Source organism: Equus quagga, chromosome 14 (genome assembly GCF_021613505.1).
Source record: "Equus quagga isolate Etosha38 chromosome 14, UCLA_HA_Equagga_1.0, whole genome shotgun sequence".
In the NCBI taxonomy this organism is placed as follows: Eukaryota; Metazoa; Chordata; class Mammalia; order Perissodactyla; family Equidae; genus Equus; species Equus quagga.
Window position 1 is genome coordinate 52,489,378 of NC_060280.1, and position 16,680 is coordinate 52,506,057.

The window sequence follows — 16,680 nt, forward strand, 5'->3', positions numbered from 1 at the left end:
ATTTAGAAAGGAAATTCCCTTTGATCCCCTCTTTGACTGCATTGCTGCTCAGAGGAATATTCAAGCAATCATTTGTTAATTATCACAGCTTTTAAAGCAGTTATTTGTTAATTAGCACTTAAATTCCTTCTAATCCTGAACCGTTACCTTTTTTGAATGTACTCAACTATGGGCCAGGAACAGGTGTCTACATGCATTATCTCACTTTATACTCTCAATACCGGAGAAGGTTAATGTTAAAAATGCCTACCACAATTTCCTTCCCTTACCAGCAAAACGAGCTCTTTAACATTCGAGTTCATACCTTAGACCAACTTTTTAATGGTTCATTTTTTTCTAGATTACTAAAGACATTTCCTTAATAGACACTCACAAAGGCCCAGTTAGAAAGGTTCCGTATTATTTCCTGAGGGGGCATCAGGTATCATCAAAATCAGAGACCCTCTTTCTCCTCAACCTTAAATTTACGGAAAATTTTAAACTTTCATCAGGCCTCTTGTGTCAGCTGTTAAGACTCAATCCTGCCTGGGTGGAGGTGCATGCTTTACTGTGGGTGCTGGTGGGTGTAGATTAGTCCAAAGATCAGACGATAAATGGAGAAGAGAAATAACAGGAGAGTGGATAATCCCCCCAACGAGAATGAGGCTGTGAACAAGCTTTGGCAAATTATCTGCATAATCATAACATAAATGCCCTCACACTCCCACACGCATGCTCATACATGCATCTCTTGATCTCATTCTTTGAAATGAAAATCCACGACGGGAATTAGGTTTCTTAATATGTGTCTTCCCATATATCAGCATTGTGATTACAGCCACCTTATCTTAAGAAAGACTTTGGAGAATCTGTCCAGCAGATATTAGGGGCTTAATAAATGAATTACTATCACAGTTTCAGAAAGCAAGATCTAAAAGAAAAATAGCTGGCTTAGTGGTTTAAACATTGCACTGAAAGTGACAGCTCATGACACCACATGATACTGTGAGCAATGCTACTAGGGCTCTCAGTGGCCCAGAAGAGTCAACGTTTGTTTGGCATTCATTTTTATAAAATAAATTTTCCTTTTCATGAAATATATCTACGTTCCAGTTTCTTTACTGTCTCAGTGCCAAATTGGGAGATAATATCAGTCAGGTGGAAGAAGAGGAAAATATTTATTTATAAATTTCTTTTATGCCACAGAAATGGTTGCTAAAAATAGATGATATAAAATAAAATGGAAACCTTGGACTAAAGTTGGGTGCTCTCCTGCTTCCAACTAGACCCTATCATGGGCCTCAAGTGTTTAGCATTGTCACCTGCTTACAATCTGTTTTTGCTTCCTTCTTTTGAAGTTCAGCGAAACAAACAATGCCAAAGTGAGAAGTGAGAATAAAGAGGAGGTATGCAGAAGCAGAGCTTGGCAAAGAGCTGCACTCATTCTTCAACATGAGTCAATTAAGGATAGAAACCCAGTAGGTGAGATGAAGTGTGACCCCATGTGCAGTGATTAGATGACAGATGACACCTTACTCAGATCTGCTTACAATAACCCTCTGCAAGACAGGCATGGAAATTATACATGATCCACTTTGCATAAGAAGTATCTTCATGTCCTAGGTTGGATAAAAGGAATTAGCAATAATGCCTTTTCCTTTCAGCAGAACTTTCCTTCAAAGAGCCCCATAGTCGTGATCACATCCATTTGGCACAAAATCACAGAGTATTCAGGAATGCATTGGTACTCACATAACAGGGAGTCAGTTCTCCCCTCAGGCATTCCAAGTGGGTAGTTATGTATTTGGGGATGCTGTATCCACTCTTTTGGGCCACTAGATGTTCAGTTACTAAGTGCATTGAAAGGTCGGGATGTTTGGTCCCAGACACCAAAGAATGGGACTAATGAAGGAATGTTTCACTTATCATTTGGACAGTTCCATATCTTGAAGACAGTGTCAACCAAGAGTAAATGGCACCCCAGTGACCAAGAAGAGTCAATGGGCTATTGCAAACTTGCCTTTCATTCATTCTGCAAAAGCTTTTTTCCTTCCCATTGAATGCATTTGAACAATCAAAAGGAGAAAAGCATACCTGTAGTATTCATCTCCCACAAAGAAAAGAGTCTTCTGTGCATCCTTGAGATGGACAGCAGCATCTATTCGTTGCACATACCTTGGGAACCCAAAGTCATAAATAGTCCGAGGAGGACCTTGTATTTGAAATCCTCGTGTTATCCAGTAGTGGGGGCCTGAAAACGGAAATTAAAGTTTACAAAAACTCTGTACCACTTAGTGATGCACTTCACTCATGAGGATTTCTAGGCAGGATCATAACTGGGGCTAGTTTCTGGGGTATTTGCCATGGCTATAACCCAATAAGAGATATAAGCCTCTAACTATTCAATTCAGTGAAAGACTTAAAGTTTGTCCTAAAGGCAAAAATCCCTTGTGATACCTACAGAAATGAATAATGTTGATACAATTGTATCTTAACACAATATTTTCAAGATAGCTTTTCATTTATAATTTCATTTAAGTCTCATATATCTGTGAGAGACGGGGGCAAGTGACTTGCAAATGCTATGATTCTTAACTTATATTGGCAAACTAGCCTTCTATTCTTATCCCTTAGGATCAAGAAAATATAAGCTAAAACTGATAGTTACCACTTATTGGATAACTCCCATTGGCTAGCCATTGTCACATCTTCAAGATTGATATTACTATAATTATTTTGCACAGGAAGAAATGAAGGCTCAGAACAGTTAGGTAACTTCCCAAAGTCACTCAGGCAGTAAAGGGCTGGAGCTAGAGATTGATATTGTGTGTGCTACCTTCTGGAATCACAGGTATCTCTCCATTCCCCATTGCTTCTGAGCATGGCATAGCAGCAAAGGTATTGTTCTCCTCATTGGGTTCCATATTGGCTTTTTTAATTAAAGGCTCTCCGTGGGGTATGTCATGTCACTCTGAGCAGAGGTCCTGGGGTCAGGAACCAGGTTTCTAGCTCCCCGGCCACTGAGACTTGGCAGTTTCTCACTAGGTTAAAGCTTTGGCTCTGAGAACAGTTTGATAGTCATCGTCATTCCTGTCATTGTTATAATACCATTGAGTGGCATTTCATACCCAACCTGAGGAGGAGTGACCGGAACACACTCCATGATCACTCAACAAACGCTGTTAGCACTGGATGTTCCAAACACAGAGGGCACTGCCCCCTGCCATTTCTTTCTTTGGGAAATCTGTGGGGTACCTTTAAAGAAGTAAGCAGTGCCCCTGTCAGCCACTTCGTAAGCTGCATCCACGTTAGACATAAGCTGGGGGAAGGAGCTGGTAATCATGCTGGGCCGGATCCCTGCCGCCAAGTGAATCTGCCGACGCCAGAAAATCCTATTGGGCAATCCAAAAGAAATCAAGATCAAAGGTTGATTTAGATCTTTAATTGAACTTGGACTGAACTGTACTGCAAGCCACACTTCAGAAGCCATTGCTGAATGCCACTTGCCCTTGTCTTGTTTTTAAGGAGAACATGTTTTTTGACCTCAGTAAACAACTTCTGTCTTTTTATTTTCTTCTTCTTCTTCCTTTTTTTTTTAAAGATTGGCACTTGAGCTAACAACTGTTGCCAATCTTCTTTTTTTTCTGCTTTATCTCCCCAAATCCCCCCTGTACATAGTTGTATATCTTAGTTGTGGGTCCTTCTAGTCGTGGACTCTCTTTTCATTTTCTTAGTATCTCTGCAATCCTCTTTCCTTCATTTGTTTAAGGATGTTCAAAACATGGACGAATATGACAAGGAAATAACATCAATGATGTACACACTTAAGCTATGCACCTTCCTATTCCAAATGTCAATTAATACAAATTTCCCTTTCCTATTCTGATCTTTCAAAAATTAAAATCTCATGAACATAAATATGATCCAAGTGAACACTATGAGTATTATATAAATGAACCCAAACTTTGTGTTGGGAAGCGCTAATTATTCCCAGTAAAAAAAGCAAAAACATTAACAATTATAAATAATCATGTTGCCTATATACGCATCTATCGGAATTGTTTGTGTCTTTGAACCTGATGGCTAGTTAACAGAAAATCTGGTAGACGCAAATTAGCTTAAGGTTTAACAACTCATCCATCCACTTATCCTATATTATTTCCGTAAAATTGTGGCAGTATACACGAGGGTACTGGGCTGAAACTTTGAATATCAATGTGGTCATTTTGAATTTTGGAGAAGAAAATCATTTTTGTAAAATATGATTAGTTTACTTGACTCCACAGAAGCTAGAATCAATACATAAAATTGTGGAAGGGGAAACTGTAGTGAAGTTTTGAAATTTAATTTTCTGTGTAGTTAGTGTAGAAACTCCTCAAATCCTACATTGAGTTTTTCTATTCGGTTAATTTAACAAATATTTATGGAGCACCTATCAGCAGGCACTGGGGTAGACCTCCAGGATGAAACACTGAACAGAACCCAGGCCCTGCCCTCGAGAAGCTTTTGATCTAGTAGTAGAGACAGATGGGTGATTAGGCAATTATAATTCCGAGTGGTTAGTGTTACAGAGAATGCAGCTCAGAATGCTCTGTGAACACAGAGCATACCCCACAGGAGGGATATCCCGTTGCATTTAGAGATTTGGTGAAGGTGTCCCAGTGAGGCAATTTAAGCTGATGATGAAATCTAAAAGAGAACTCTGCTGAGAAGAGAGAAATATTTCTTCATGTTTCCTAAGCAGCATGATGATGCAGCAGGAAAAGCCCATTGTATTTTAGAAGACGTAGGCTAGAGTTTCACCTCCACTGCTGACCAGCATCTCTGAGCCTCAGTTTCATCATCTCTTAAGTGCATATAATAATGCCTAGCATATCTCATGAGATCATTATGAGGACCAAATGAGATAATGCATATGAAAGATCAAATGAGGTAATGCACTGTAAAGTGCCATATGGCTAGATACCGTTCATTTAAAAAGTTATTTGCCTAGGCCTTAACTACCCACCGACTGGGCACCCACAATAGATAACACACAGGGTGGCAGGAGTCCATTTAGGGTTCACTGCCTCACCCCGGGCCCCAGACATCACAATCTTATTTAGGACATATGTATGAACAGATGAAAAACTGAGACCCAGAAAAGCTGATGGGCCCAAAGCTTCTTTGGTAGTTAGAGGCAGACAGAGGAGCATTAGACTCCAGCTGTCTGGATTTTCAGCACATACCATAGTATTTTACCTACTGGCTCATTCTCAGCCTTGTGATCTCTGGTCTTTGTTTATAACTTGACCCCTTGTCCAGTCAGACCTAGCCTTTTCTGAAGGCAAGAGGGACTGCTTTCCCCCTCTCCTTTCTCTCCACCACCACAAAATGAGCACAGGTTTGGGTATCCAGAAGAATTGGGCAATGAAAATAGATAATCAGATCACATCAGCAGCCCTTAATCTTATCTTTGATCAGGAGCGTAAAACAACGGATTAATTGGGAATCTGATAAGGAACCCAAGAAGCAAGTGTTTTCCAATTAATTCAGTTCAACAGTTAGTTCTGAAATATGGACTGTGTTCATGTCACTATGCTATTTGCTTACTAAGGCACAAAGTGTGCATTTCAGGGGATTTTAATGGTGGGGACAAGGAAGTGAGGAAAGCAGGTAAAAGGAGGAGCAGACACATCCTCCCATGATAACTAGGCTCTGTCTGAATTACATCTCTGATAAGGTACAGCTGACTTCCAGCTGCTTTCTCCTTGGGCACCCTAAAGCTAGGATAATTTTCTTTCATTTCTCGCTAAAAAATCAGCAAAATGACTCTAGGCAAAATTAAACCCTTCCTTTCATTTGAAGTGACAGTACACTGATGTCCCGAATGATTCAATATGAAAGGTGGTAAAGTGTAGTTATTAAAAGTGCAGGCAAACTGAAAATGTACCTCTGGAACTTTTCACAGATAGCAGAACCTTAAATTCCTTACTAAACAAACCTTGATTTAGGACATTGTGGATATCGTGAGGACTAAATTGAAGTAGAGTCGTCATTCTAAATCAAGAGTGATTTTGTGCCCTGGGGTACATTCTGCAAGGTCTGGTGACAATTTTGGTTGTCACAACTGGGAGTGGGCAATGCTATTGGAGTCTAATGGGTAGAGGTCAAGGATGCTGCTAAACATCCTACAATGCGGGGGACAGCCCAACACAACAAAGACTGGCTCAGAATATCAGTGGTGCCAAAGTTAAGAAACCCTGGTGTAAACACTGTTGTGACATATTATAGTGTGTACACTGTATACACTGTATGCATAAGGTAGAAATAAACACTACCCATCACTTATGTAAAGTATCACAAATTCCAACAGAATTTGTAATCATGAAAATTTTCAATATGCTATTGAAGAAAAATTATGTCTGGTGTGTAACAGAGCAAGAGAACACATACTCAGAGAACTTACGACCTTAGAGCTATAGATTATAATAATAAATGAATTAAAATTGACAAAAAAAGAGTATAGCAAGTAACTCCCAGTACATCTGTAAAGGGATTTAAAATAGAAGCAAAAAAAAAAAACCCAAAAAATATCTATGAGCTTGTTGGAAAAGAATAGCTGCAAGATGTATTGAAACTGGTAATGAAAACAGATAAACAGATCACATCAGTAGTCTGTAATCAGATATTTGATAAGGAGGGCAAAACAATGGAGCTTGTTGATATTATAGACCTGCTGATTAGATATTTACTGCACTGTTGACTTCTGTGTACCCAAGAGCCAATGCCATGCCTGGCACATGGTCAGGGCTCAATAAATACTTGTTGGCTAGATAAAATGGGTGCCAGAGGGTTGAGTGGAACTTATTTGATCATCGATTTTCTTATTCTCTGAAATTTTCTTTCCCTCTTACTAAAGAACAGCAACTAATCCATCAAGTTAGCGATTAAGTCACTGGTAACATTCACTCTTTGCCAGTCTGGTGAGTTCCTTGGGGCAGGGTCCTCTATTATTCATCTTTTTATCCTCGGGTGTAGCTTGGCGCCTGGCACAATAGGGACTAAATCTATGTTTGTTGGACCTTTGTTCTTTTTTTGTTATACTCAGCCATCTCTACTCCCCACCTACCAAAGCCCATCCTATTAGTCTTTCATTTTCAGTAAGTGCCTTCATCTCCTTTTTGCTGGGCTGTCAAGGTAATTCAGCTCGAGCTGAATGGGAACCTTCATTTTCCATCCTCTTCAATCCCTTACTCTCCTTGACTCTCGTCTTCTCTGTCATCCTTTCCCTAGTTTCAAGGGGTAGAGGTGTCTTTCTTCTTTCTATCTTTTGTGGCTCACAGTTTGAATTGGTACTCATCTTTTCTGATATTGGGCAATGCAGTGCAGTCAGAGAAGCAAGGGATGCTTGAGACTTTGTTTTATCATTGGATATGTGACCTCATATGAGTCAATTTTTCTGAGATTCAATTTCCTTCTGTCAAATAAGAGAATAATAATAATATCTGTGCTAATACTTCAAGGGTTCAATTGAGATAATGCATAGATAATGCATAGGAAAGTATTTTATAAATCTTGGACTACTCTTACAATTATTTGTAGATACTTAAAAAAGATATATTTTCATCTTACAAATTTATTAATTGATAATATGCAAAACTTAAGCGGAGTTTACCAATGGAGCTAAGTTTCCTACTAAATTTATCTCACTGATACAAAATTTTTGTCACTAGAAACTTTGAGGTACAAACTATCATGTTATTGTCTGAGAAGACATTCATTTGGGGGGACCACTAACTAGGGCTGCTTGTATCAGAAGGGCTGCTTATTTCGGCTTTAGAAGCCAAGAAATCAAACATGCAGCATTCATCTCACTGAGGCCAAGAAAAATACAGCTTATAAAATTAAAAACCCATGTGTAAACAGTAGTTAAAAATAGTCAAAGCTGTGCACAGTGTCCTTGAATTAAGTATTTATACCCATCTGAAGAGCCTATGGGGATCCATATTTATAAGCCATAACCTGCGAAGATGTAAAAGGCCCCGTCCTTAGACGGAAGGAGGGCGTTCAGAAGAAATGACAATGAGTCAGGGATCTTAGTACACTTTCTGCCTCTTTATCTGAATTCTTAAAACATAATAGAGAGTCAGTCTAAGTAAATTACAATGTCATTTGTTGGTTTTCAATGATGCAACCTTATAGCCAGAAAAAGACACTCCCCAAGGAGACTGCGAAGGAGGAACTCTTCCTCTTCAGTTGTGCGGGCTTTCCTCAAGCCCATGGAACCCTGGGAAAGGCTAAATTCCAAACGTCATACCTAATAGTAGTGGTTACTGATTTTTTTGGCCCTCCTTCCCATAGTGCTTTGCATTTCTTTCTCTATTGGTTCCTTTTCAAGGTCTTCAAACACACCCAGATATTTCCTATCTTGAAAAATCCTCAGTCGACACTGCTGCCTCTTCCAGCTATTATCTTAACTTACCTCCCTTTGTTATTAACAAGATTCTCAAATGAATGATCTATAGCTACCATCTCCATTTGCTTCCCGCCATTTGCTTTTTCACTCCACATGATCTGGATTCTTTTCTCACTACTCCACTGAAACTACATTCTTTAATTATCTTGGCCAGTCAGTCCTTCTTCAGTCCTCAGTTGGGTGACCTTGGCAGCATTTTCCACTACTGATTGTTTAAAAAAAAGGAATCTTATTCTCCCTGATTTATTTATTGTTGTAGTTGGTTTTCAAGTCTTTAACTGCCTCCTCCATGTGGGAGATTCCATACCTATGACACCTCCACTTGTGACCTCTCCCCTGAGCACTAGCTTATTTCTATAAAACTCCACTAGAATTGTTATCACCTTAAATCTGACACATCTAACACTGACTGTTTCTTCATGTGTCCAACAAATCTTTTTGATTTTCCTGTCTATGTGAATGATGCTTCTATCTTTGACTCTTCCTTTTCCATTGTTCTCCTCATTAAATTAATATCCAAGTCCTGCTGGTGACTCTCTCAGAATGCCTCTTACATTTATCCTTTTCTTCAATTCCTATGTGCATAACCCTTAAAAATGTCTTTCTTTGCATTCTAACCTAAGATATATAATCTCTTTCAAAACATGACAATTGGCAATTGACAGACATTTTTAAATAATCTTATTCTGAGAATAAAACAGAATGTGGAGAAGCCTATCAAATATTTTTGGGAAACCTGGATAGTCTAAGAATATCGTCCTCCTTGTGGCTGTTTATCCAACCTTCAGGCCAAGGGCCTGGGAGCACAGGAGTAGCCCTGACGTGTTTTTTCTACTAACTCAAATGCATACCTGTCAAAAGGCACAAGTTCATTCAACTCATTGTTAGTGCTTCTCTTGGTAGTTCCATTACATAGCCAGAAAGTTTTCTGTACGAGTGATGGGATCGACTCTGGACTGGGAGTCAAAACACCCAGATTGCAGTGGAGCTTCTGCTAAACTGAGACCTGAGTTTAGATTTCTTGCCTCTAACAAAGGATTTGGACATGATCAACCTTTACGCTTATTCCCTTAGTAAAACATTATTCTTCTTCTGAGGTTTATAGCTGATTGTGGTATTCTTGATTTTATTCTTAAAATTATATTGTGCAAAACCCAGAATAATCTGAGAGACACAAATTTAATTTTGGTATGGCTGTAATTCTGGTCATTTCCCTCTTCTCTTCCCTAAGTGCCTAAGGAAATCTGAGATAGCATTAATATTTTGTCATCTATTACAAAGAACAAATGTGAATTAAATATATGTATGACTTTCAACTTATTATAGCTAAAGTTTATTTCTCTTCAAACAGAACATTTGAATGTACCAATGTACCTTTATACACTATGAAGAATATGTCACAATCTCATGGTGACTTTAAAAGTACCACATTCCATCTTGCTTTGAAAACAAACCATGTGGTTATTACGTCCACAGTTTGAAATGTCTTAACAGATTATGGTTGGTGATGGGGAATTCCAGGCTGGCGGGTGGGAGAGCACAGACTGGGAGCTCTTTCATAATGGCCCCCAGGTTGCCATTATAACTGTGGCTTGAAAGTATTCTTTGTTCTTTGTCCAGACTTAGCAAGCACTTTGGGACTTTTGGGGACAGCCAGGAAGGGATCAGAGCCATAGAGTCATGGGATTCTAGCTCTGGATGGCATCATAGGAGGTGGGAGGACAAGGTTATTAGAAGCATGGGCTCTGGCATACCATAGTAGGGGTGGAGGTACCAGCTCCACCTCTCACTTGCTATGTGATCTTGAACAAATTGTTTATCCTCTCTGTGTGTTGTAAGAAGAGAATAATAATCACACCTCACAGGGCCATTGTAAGGCTTTGATAACAGAATCCTTAAACAGTAAGTCCTGAACACATTAAAGTCACTATTAATGTCAGACAACACCTCATTTTAAAGAGAAGGAAGAGAAGTTCAAGGTCCCATGTCAAGTTAGTAACAAATCCTGTGCCAGAAGGGGACCACTCCTGACTCTCGGTCCTCCTTCTAGCCCTTCCTAGTTCTTTGGCATTACCTGCCCTGCCACAATAGCTCATCAGGTCAGAAATGGGAGAAGATGAGAAGGTGATGACCAAGCAGAGACATGTTGGGCAGCCACCTGTCTTTCTTTAATCCCCCCCAACTAACCACTCATTTCTAAATGTCTCTTGCATCTCTGCCTCCCTATTCTGTCACCACTCTCAGTTTTTATAGTCAAGACTTTGTCAAAAGATGTGTCATCTTCAAATAGTCCTTTGTAATTGCTAAATGCTCATAGTTTGATAAGTAGAGGTTTTTTTAGATTTTTTTTTTTTGCTTTTCTAAGAAAGCAATTATAATTGCATGAAACGGTGAAATATCTTTGACTTCACTCTCTCCTTTGCCCCATCACAACCACTGATAATTAACAAAAGAATAAGCTAACTGCTACACCGTCGCTAGCATGTCATTTCTTTATCACTGAACGAGTACTATATGCACTCATTTGGGCAGTGCAGAATTTGAAAATGTTATCCCTCAGATGAAGCAGACCTTAGTTAGCTTGGTGTTCCAGGCTCCTCCTTCTTTGTGCCTTGCCTATTGCTCCTGGGGCAATGCCTACCAATTCTCTTTTGGTTTACTTTTTGGTAATCATCAATAAAATCAAGCCAATAATCAATGTCTTAATAGAAAAGAATCAATAAAAATAAATAATGAAAAATATCTCAAGTTGTTTCTAAGGCTTAACCCATTGTACATATTTTTGATTCCCACTGCTAAATATAGTAAGTGCCAATTATTGAGTGCTCACTATGTGTTTGGCATATTACTTGTGGCGGCTTGCCCGATCACTAAGAAGAATGGCTAGAATTTAAACCAACTTAGTCTGACACCAATCCTGGGTTCCTGGGCTCTGCTCTAATTTGCCTTTGAAAAGTGGGTGTCCATCTACTGTTGAAGATTTAGCTCAACCTCTTCCTAATTTTTAAAAATTAGAAACAATCTAGATCTTCATAAGTATGGGATTGGTTAAATAGTAATGATGTATCTATTCATTGGAATAGCATATACTTACATAAAATGAAGATGAAGATGAAAATTCATCAACACGGAAAAATGAGCTGTTGATAAACTAAACTAAGAGAAACTAAAAAAAAAGACAGATTTAAACTAAAAAAAGTTTATAAATCAGCATATCTAGTAAAATTCCATTTTTGTGGACATCCCTGTGCCCCCTCCAATACTTACAATATATCCCCCCATCCAGAGAAAAATCTCGAAGGATATACAACAACAAGTTTAACAATGTGATTGCTCTGTGTTATGCACTAAGAAAAAGAAAACCACAAGCCCAAAATGGCATCACTCATGCTAAAGCCCACAATATGAAACTTAGATGTAACATCTTGTCTAATTGCAGTTTCAACCTCTCGCATAAATGTAATCCAGTCTGGGATTTTCTGGTCAAGCACTGGCAAGGTGATCTGTCACATAGGCCATCTCCATCCTCAGAAGAGGAAGGGGTGATCTGAGTGATAAAACCCCCTGCTGTTTCCTTCCCCCAAAAGGGGATGGCCTGGCCTAAAAATAACAATCTTTTGTTTTCTTTTGCTAATAGCTCCCTTGCCATGCCCTTCTTCCTATAAAAACCTTCCATTTTGTACAACCCCTTGGAGCACCTTCTGCATGCTGGATGGGAGGCTGCCTGATTCACTAATCATTTAATAAAACCAATTAGGTCTTCAAATTTACTTGGTTGAATTTTGTTTTTTTCAACAGGGCTAAATGTTTGATTCCTCCCAAAATTCATACATTGAAGCCCTAAACCATAAAGTGGTGGTATGATGGTATTCAGATGGGACCAGTGTGAGGTAAACAGCGTTAGATGAGGTCATGATGGTGGGCCCCTGGACTGATGGGATTAGTGCCCTTATAAGAAGAGACACCAGAGAGCTTGCTTTCTCTCTCTCTCCAGATGCACAGAGAAGAGCTCATGTGAGCACACAGTGAGATGGCAGTGCTTTTTGAATGTCCTTATTCCTCATGTAACTGTGAGGTATGCAGGGGGAGTATTGCTCCATCTCCAGCCACTAAAACAGTGCTTGGAACACCGTACGGGCTCAATGAATACTTTTCCAATGAAGAAAAAAGCATAAAAAATAATGTCACACATGCACATTTCTGAGCTACCTCTGCCTATTCTGGTGCGATTGAATTCTGTCCCCAGTAAAGGGAGAAATGGAGGTGAGTATAGGAAAGTTTCTCTTTTCCTCCAAGGAAAGAGACAATTACAGTAACCAGTGTCATGGAGACAGCAGCCATGCTCCCTGTGAAGCCAGAGTTTGAGGAGAAAAGGAACTATTTAACTTAAACTCATCAGATTTCCAACAAATCTTCATAGTTAATCTTAATCCTGATTGCATTCTGCCAATTGGACTTCTAGCTTCAACTGGTAAATTCGCCCAGTTTGGCGTTTACCCGAGACTTCCCTTAGCCAGAGAAGGCCCAGCGCCAGTCTCAGCTTTACTTCGCCCAAGAACAATAGTTGTAGCTTGTGTCTTTTTATTAATTTGTTTCTACCCATTGATAGAAAAGAATAAAATTATTCAAACATTAACACTTTATCTAGGTGCTATTACCACACTATTTACAGCAATCTGAGCTCTCACAGACATTATGACATTAAAAGGATTGCTGCCTTCTCTACTTCAAGCCAATTAGGCCTAATGGTTTCTATTGGCATTAACCAACCATACTTAGCATTCCTTCACATCTGCACTCATGCATTTTTTAAAGCCATTTTATTTACATCCTCTGGGTCTATTCTTCATAACTTAGACGATGAAGAAGACATTCAGAAAGTAGGCATCTTATTTAAAGGTTTACATTTTCCTATAACCTCACTTATTATTGGAAGCCTAGCTCTCACAGAAATGCATTTCCTTACAGGCTCTTACTCCAAAGTCTTAATCATCAAAACCACTGACATGTCTGTGATGTTGTGATTTATAATAACAAATATATATTTGGTCTTTGTCCTGGTTTCTGGCACAGTGCCCTTAAAACCCTTGGAATTTTCTGTGATGAGAGCAACAAAGGTGTCTTTTGTTATGTTATTGAGGTGACTTTTGGAAAGCACTTCAGGATGGGGGCTGATCACCAGAGGAACCAACCATGAGATTAGAGAGTTGACACTTTCAGACCTGACCCCTTGACTTTCAAGAAGGACAGAGGGGCTGGAAGTTGAATCAATCGCCAATGGCCAATGATTTAATCAATTTTTATGTAATGAAGCCTCCATAAAAAAACCCACACATTGGAAGTGGTGAGCAGAATTATAACGCTGGATCCCAACGCCTGAGCCCTATTAATGACACTCATTGCCACTTCCCTAACAGTGGTCTACAGCACTCCAATTATTTTCTTCTCACTTATACTACAACCTTGTTTCTCCACTCTAATTCTAATGAATGAGAGTAATCCTCTCCTAATAATTCTATTAAATGCATTTTAATTGGAAGCATTTCCACTGGGTTTTTTATTTCCAACAACTAATCTACAAATAAGAATACCCGACACCTAAAATTAATAGCTGTCACCATAACCCTCTCAGGTTTCATTCTAGCATTTGAACTTAACCTTATAACACAAAACTTAAAATTTAATCTCTTTCCCACCTATATAAATTTTCCAACCCCCTCGGTTTTTTTTCCGATTATTACTTACTGCCTCTCACCATTCAGCAATCTTTCAGCAAGCCAAAAACTAGCATCAGTATTGTTAGACTTAATTTGACTAGAAAATTTATTACCCAAACCTATTTCCTATTTCCAAATAAAAACTTCCACATTAATTTCAAACCAAAAAGTCTTAATGAAATTATATTTCCTTTCTTTCCTTATTACACTAATTTTAAACTTACTTCTATGTAATTTCGATGAGTAATCACCATAGCAATAATAATAATAATAAATAAAGAACAACCAGCTACCACCACTAGTCAACTCTCATAGCTAAATAATGCAGATATTCCTATAACATCTTCACTAAAAACCCCAGCATTTCCACTACCATAAATTACTCCATCTCCTATGCTATTAAATTTATTTATTTATCTATCTATCTATTTATTTATTTTTAGGAAGATTAGCCCTGAGCTAACATCTGCTGCCAATCCTTCTCTTTTTGCTGAGAAAGACTGGCCCTGAACTAACATCCGTGCCCACCTTCCTCTACTGTATATGTGGGACGCCTGCCACAGCATGGCTGTCCAAGCAGTGCCATGTCCACACCTGGGATCCAAACTGGCCGAACCCCGGGCCGCCGAAGAGGAACGTGTGCACTTAACCGCTGCACCACCGGGCCGGCCCCTGTGCTATTAAATTTAAATACCAACTCCACCTCACCATTCTTTACAACTCACAGAACTACTAAAACTTCTACTAATAATCTCAAAAGAAACATTCCTAAAACAACAATATTAGAAACTCAAACCTCAGGGCATTCTTCAGTAGCTATCTTTGTAGTATAACAAAAACTTACCAATATTCCCCCTTCTCTGCATTATCTGATAGCTAACTGACAGTTGAAAAGTCAGTAAGTCCTGAGAAAGAGGGATTTAAGAGTGCTGACTTTGGAACCATCCACCCATTTATCTATTCATCTGGTCACTCATCCAGCCATCCATCTGTCCATCCATCCACTTATCTGTCCCTCTATCCAACCCTCATTTCCAAATAGTTATTGAGCATCCCCATGTGCTCTCACTAGGGATACAGTGGTGAACAAGGGAGACATCAGAGAAATCTGGGCTGGTGTCGTAACTCAGTCACTTAATGAAACTGAGTCACCTTGTCAAAGTTACTTGCTCTCTTTGAACTTCTTTCTTAATCTGTAAATTGGGGATTCTAATCTTTGCTTCACAGTGGAAAGGGTTAGAAGAAATACAGTGCACCTATGGAACACACTTAGCCAGCACCAAGAGCATAGCAGATGCTCCACAAACAGTAGTTTTGGCAGTTCCATATCTCCCTAAAGACCTGTGCCTCCCACCCTTCTGCCATACAGGACAGTATTTCTGTGTGATCTTCACACACGGCAGCAACAGGTCCCTCTAGAGCAATGTGTGGAGCTGAGGCCTGATAAGGATTGGTGGCACTGTCTTACCGGTCCCTGAAGAACAGGAGCTCCTTTCCCAGCATTGTCACAGCATCAAAGGATGAGCCGGAGTCACAGAGGTCAGGGATGGATGGATTACGAGGTGGGGCGTGGGGCATGGTGGGCTTTCCCAGGAATGCTCTCCGAGGTCCTAGGATTCAAAGTGACTTGGTCAAGATAGTACCAGGAATCTAGAGTCTGTGCTCTTCTTCTCTACAGACCCACTTTCCCTGCATATGACAAGGTGATAAAGAGCATGGCTGTTGATGGCGGGCAGACTTGGGTTTGAATTCGGGCTTCACTAGTTCCTGGGCTGTGTGATGTGGGCAAATAATTTAACCTCTCCAAGCCTCAGTTTCCTCATTAGTAAAATGGGAGGTGGCAATAATAGTACCTATCTCAGAAAGCTTTTTGTGAGAATTCAGTAATGCCTGAGAAGCACTTAGTAGAGTGCTTGGCAGATGGTAACTCTCCAAAGAATGGTAGCTATTATTTTATCATTCTACACAACTTCCTTGATCGCTACAGGTGTTCCAAATTAGAAACGTATTTTCAAAGTTGCCACTGATTATTTGTCTAATTTAATTCTTTGACTCAATAAGATTATAACCGTCCTGTGTGTTTTCATATTATTTTTGTCCACTTCTGGGCATCCTGCACTGTGCAGAGCCTTTTACCAGGCATCCAGGAAAGACTGAGCACATTCTTGTGGCATTGAAGTACCCTGAAGGTGTTTGCTATTGAAAGGCATCTTCTGGGCGATCCTCTTGTAAAACAGGGACCCGCTGCTTGGGAAAGATGCTGGTGAGTTTTTATCTCCCACAGTGCGTTCCTGGGGACTATCTGCCAGCTACAGGAGAACGAGCTGGGGCTGCCTGAGCCGCTGGTCCTGGCAGGTCCCTGCCCTTGATCAAGTCTTGCTGTAACCAGAGGTGAGGATCAGGGAAGGAGTGCGGCACAGGGAAGGGCCCACGAAGGTGAGGGATGGGTGAGATCAGGGGTGGAGCAGGGTCAGCAATGGGGTGAAGATCAGAGGGGCAGGGAGGCTTTGGGAAAAGATCAGGAAC

The 16,680-nt window shown here is 39.8% G+C and overlaps 1 protein-coding gene across 1 annotated transcript in view; it reads right to left on the bottom strand.

The window, feature by feature from the left end:
- The window catches only part of MMP20 (matrix metallopeptidase 20), a 45,717-nt gene that overhangs the window by 12,420 nt on the left and 16,617 nt on the right, over positions 1 to 16,680 (bottom strand). Inside the window, exons 6-8 of the mRNA XM_046638192.1 lie at positions 15,623 to 15,764; positions 3,235 to 3,371; positions 2,074 to 2,230 (exon numbers count right to left, since the gene is read on the bottom strand). Of these exons, the coding sequence (XP_046494148.1) occupies positions 2,074 to 2,230; positions 3,235 to 3,371; positions 15,623 to 15,764 (436 nt within the window). The remainder of the gene's footprint in view (positions 1 to 2,073; positions 2,231 to 3,234; positions 3,372 to 15,622; positions 15,765 to 16,680) is intronic.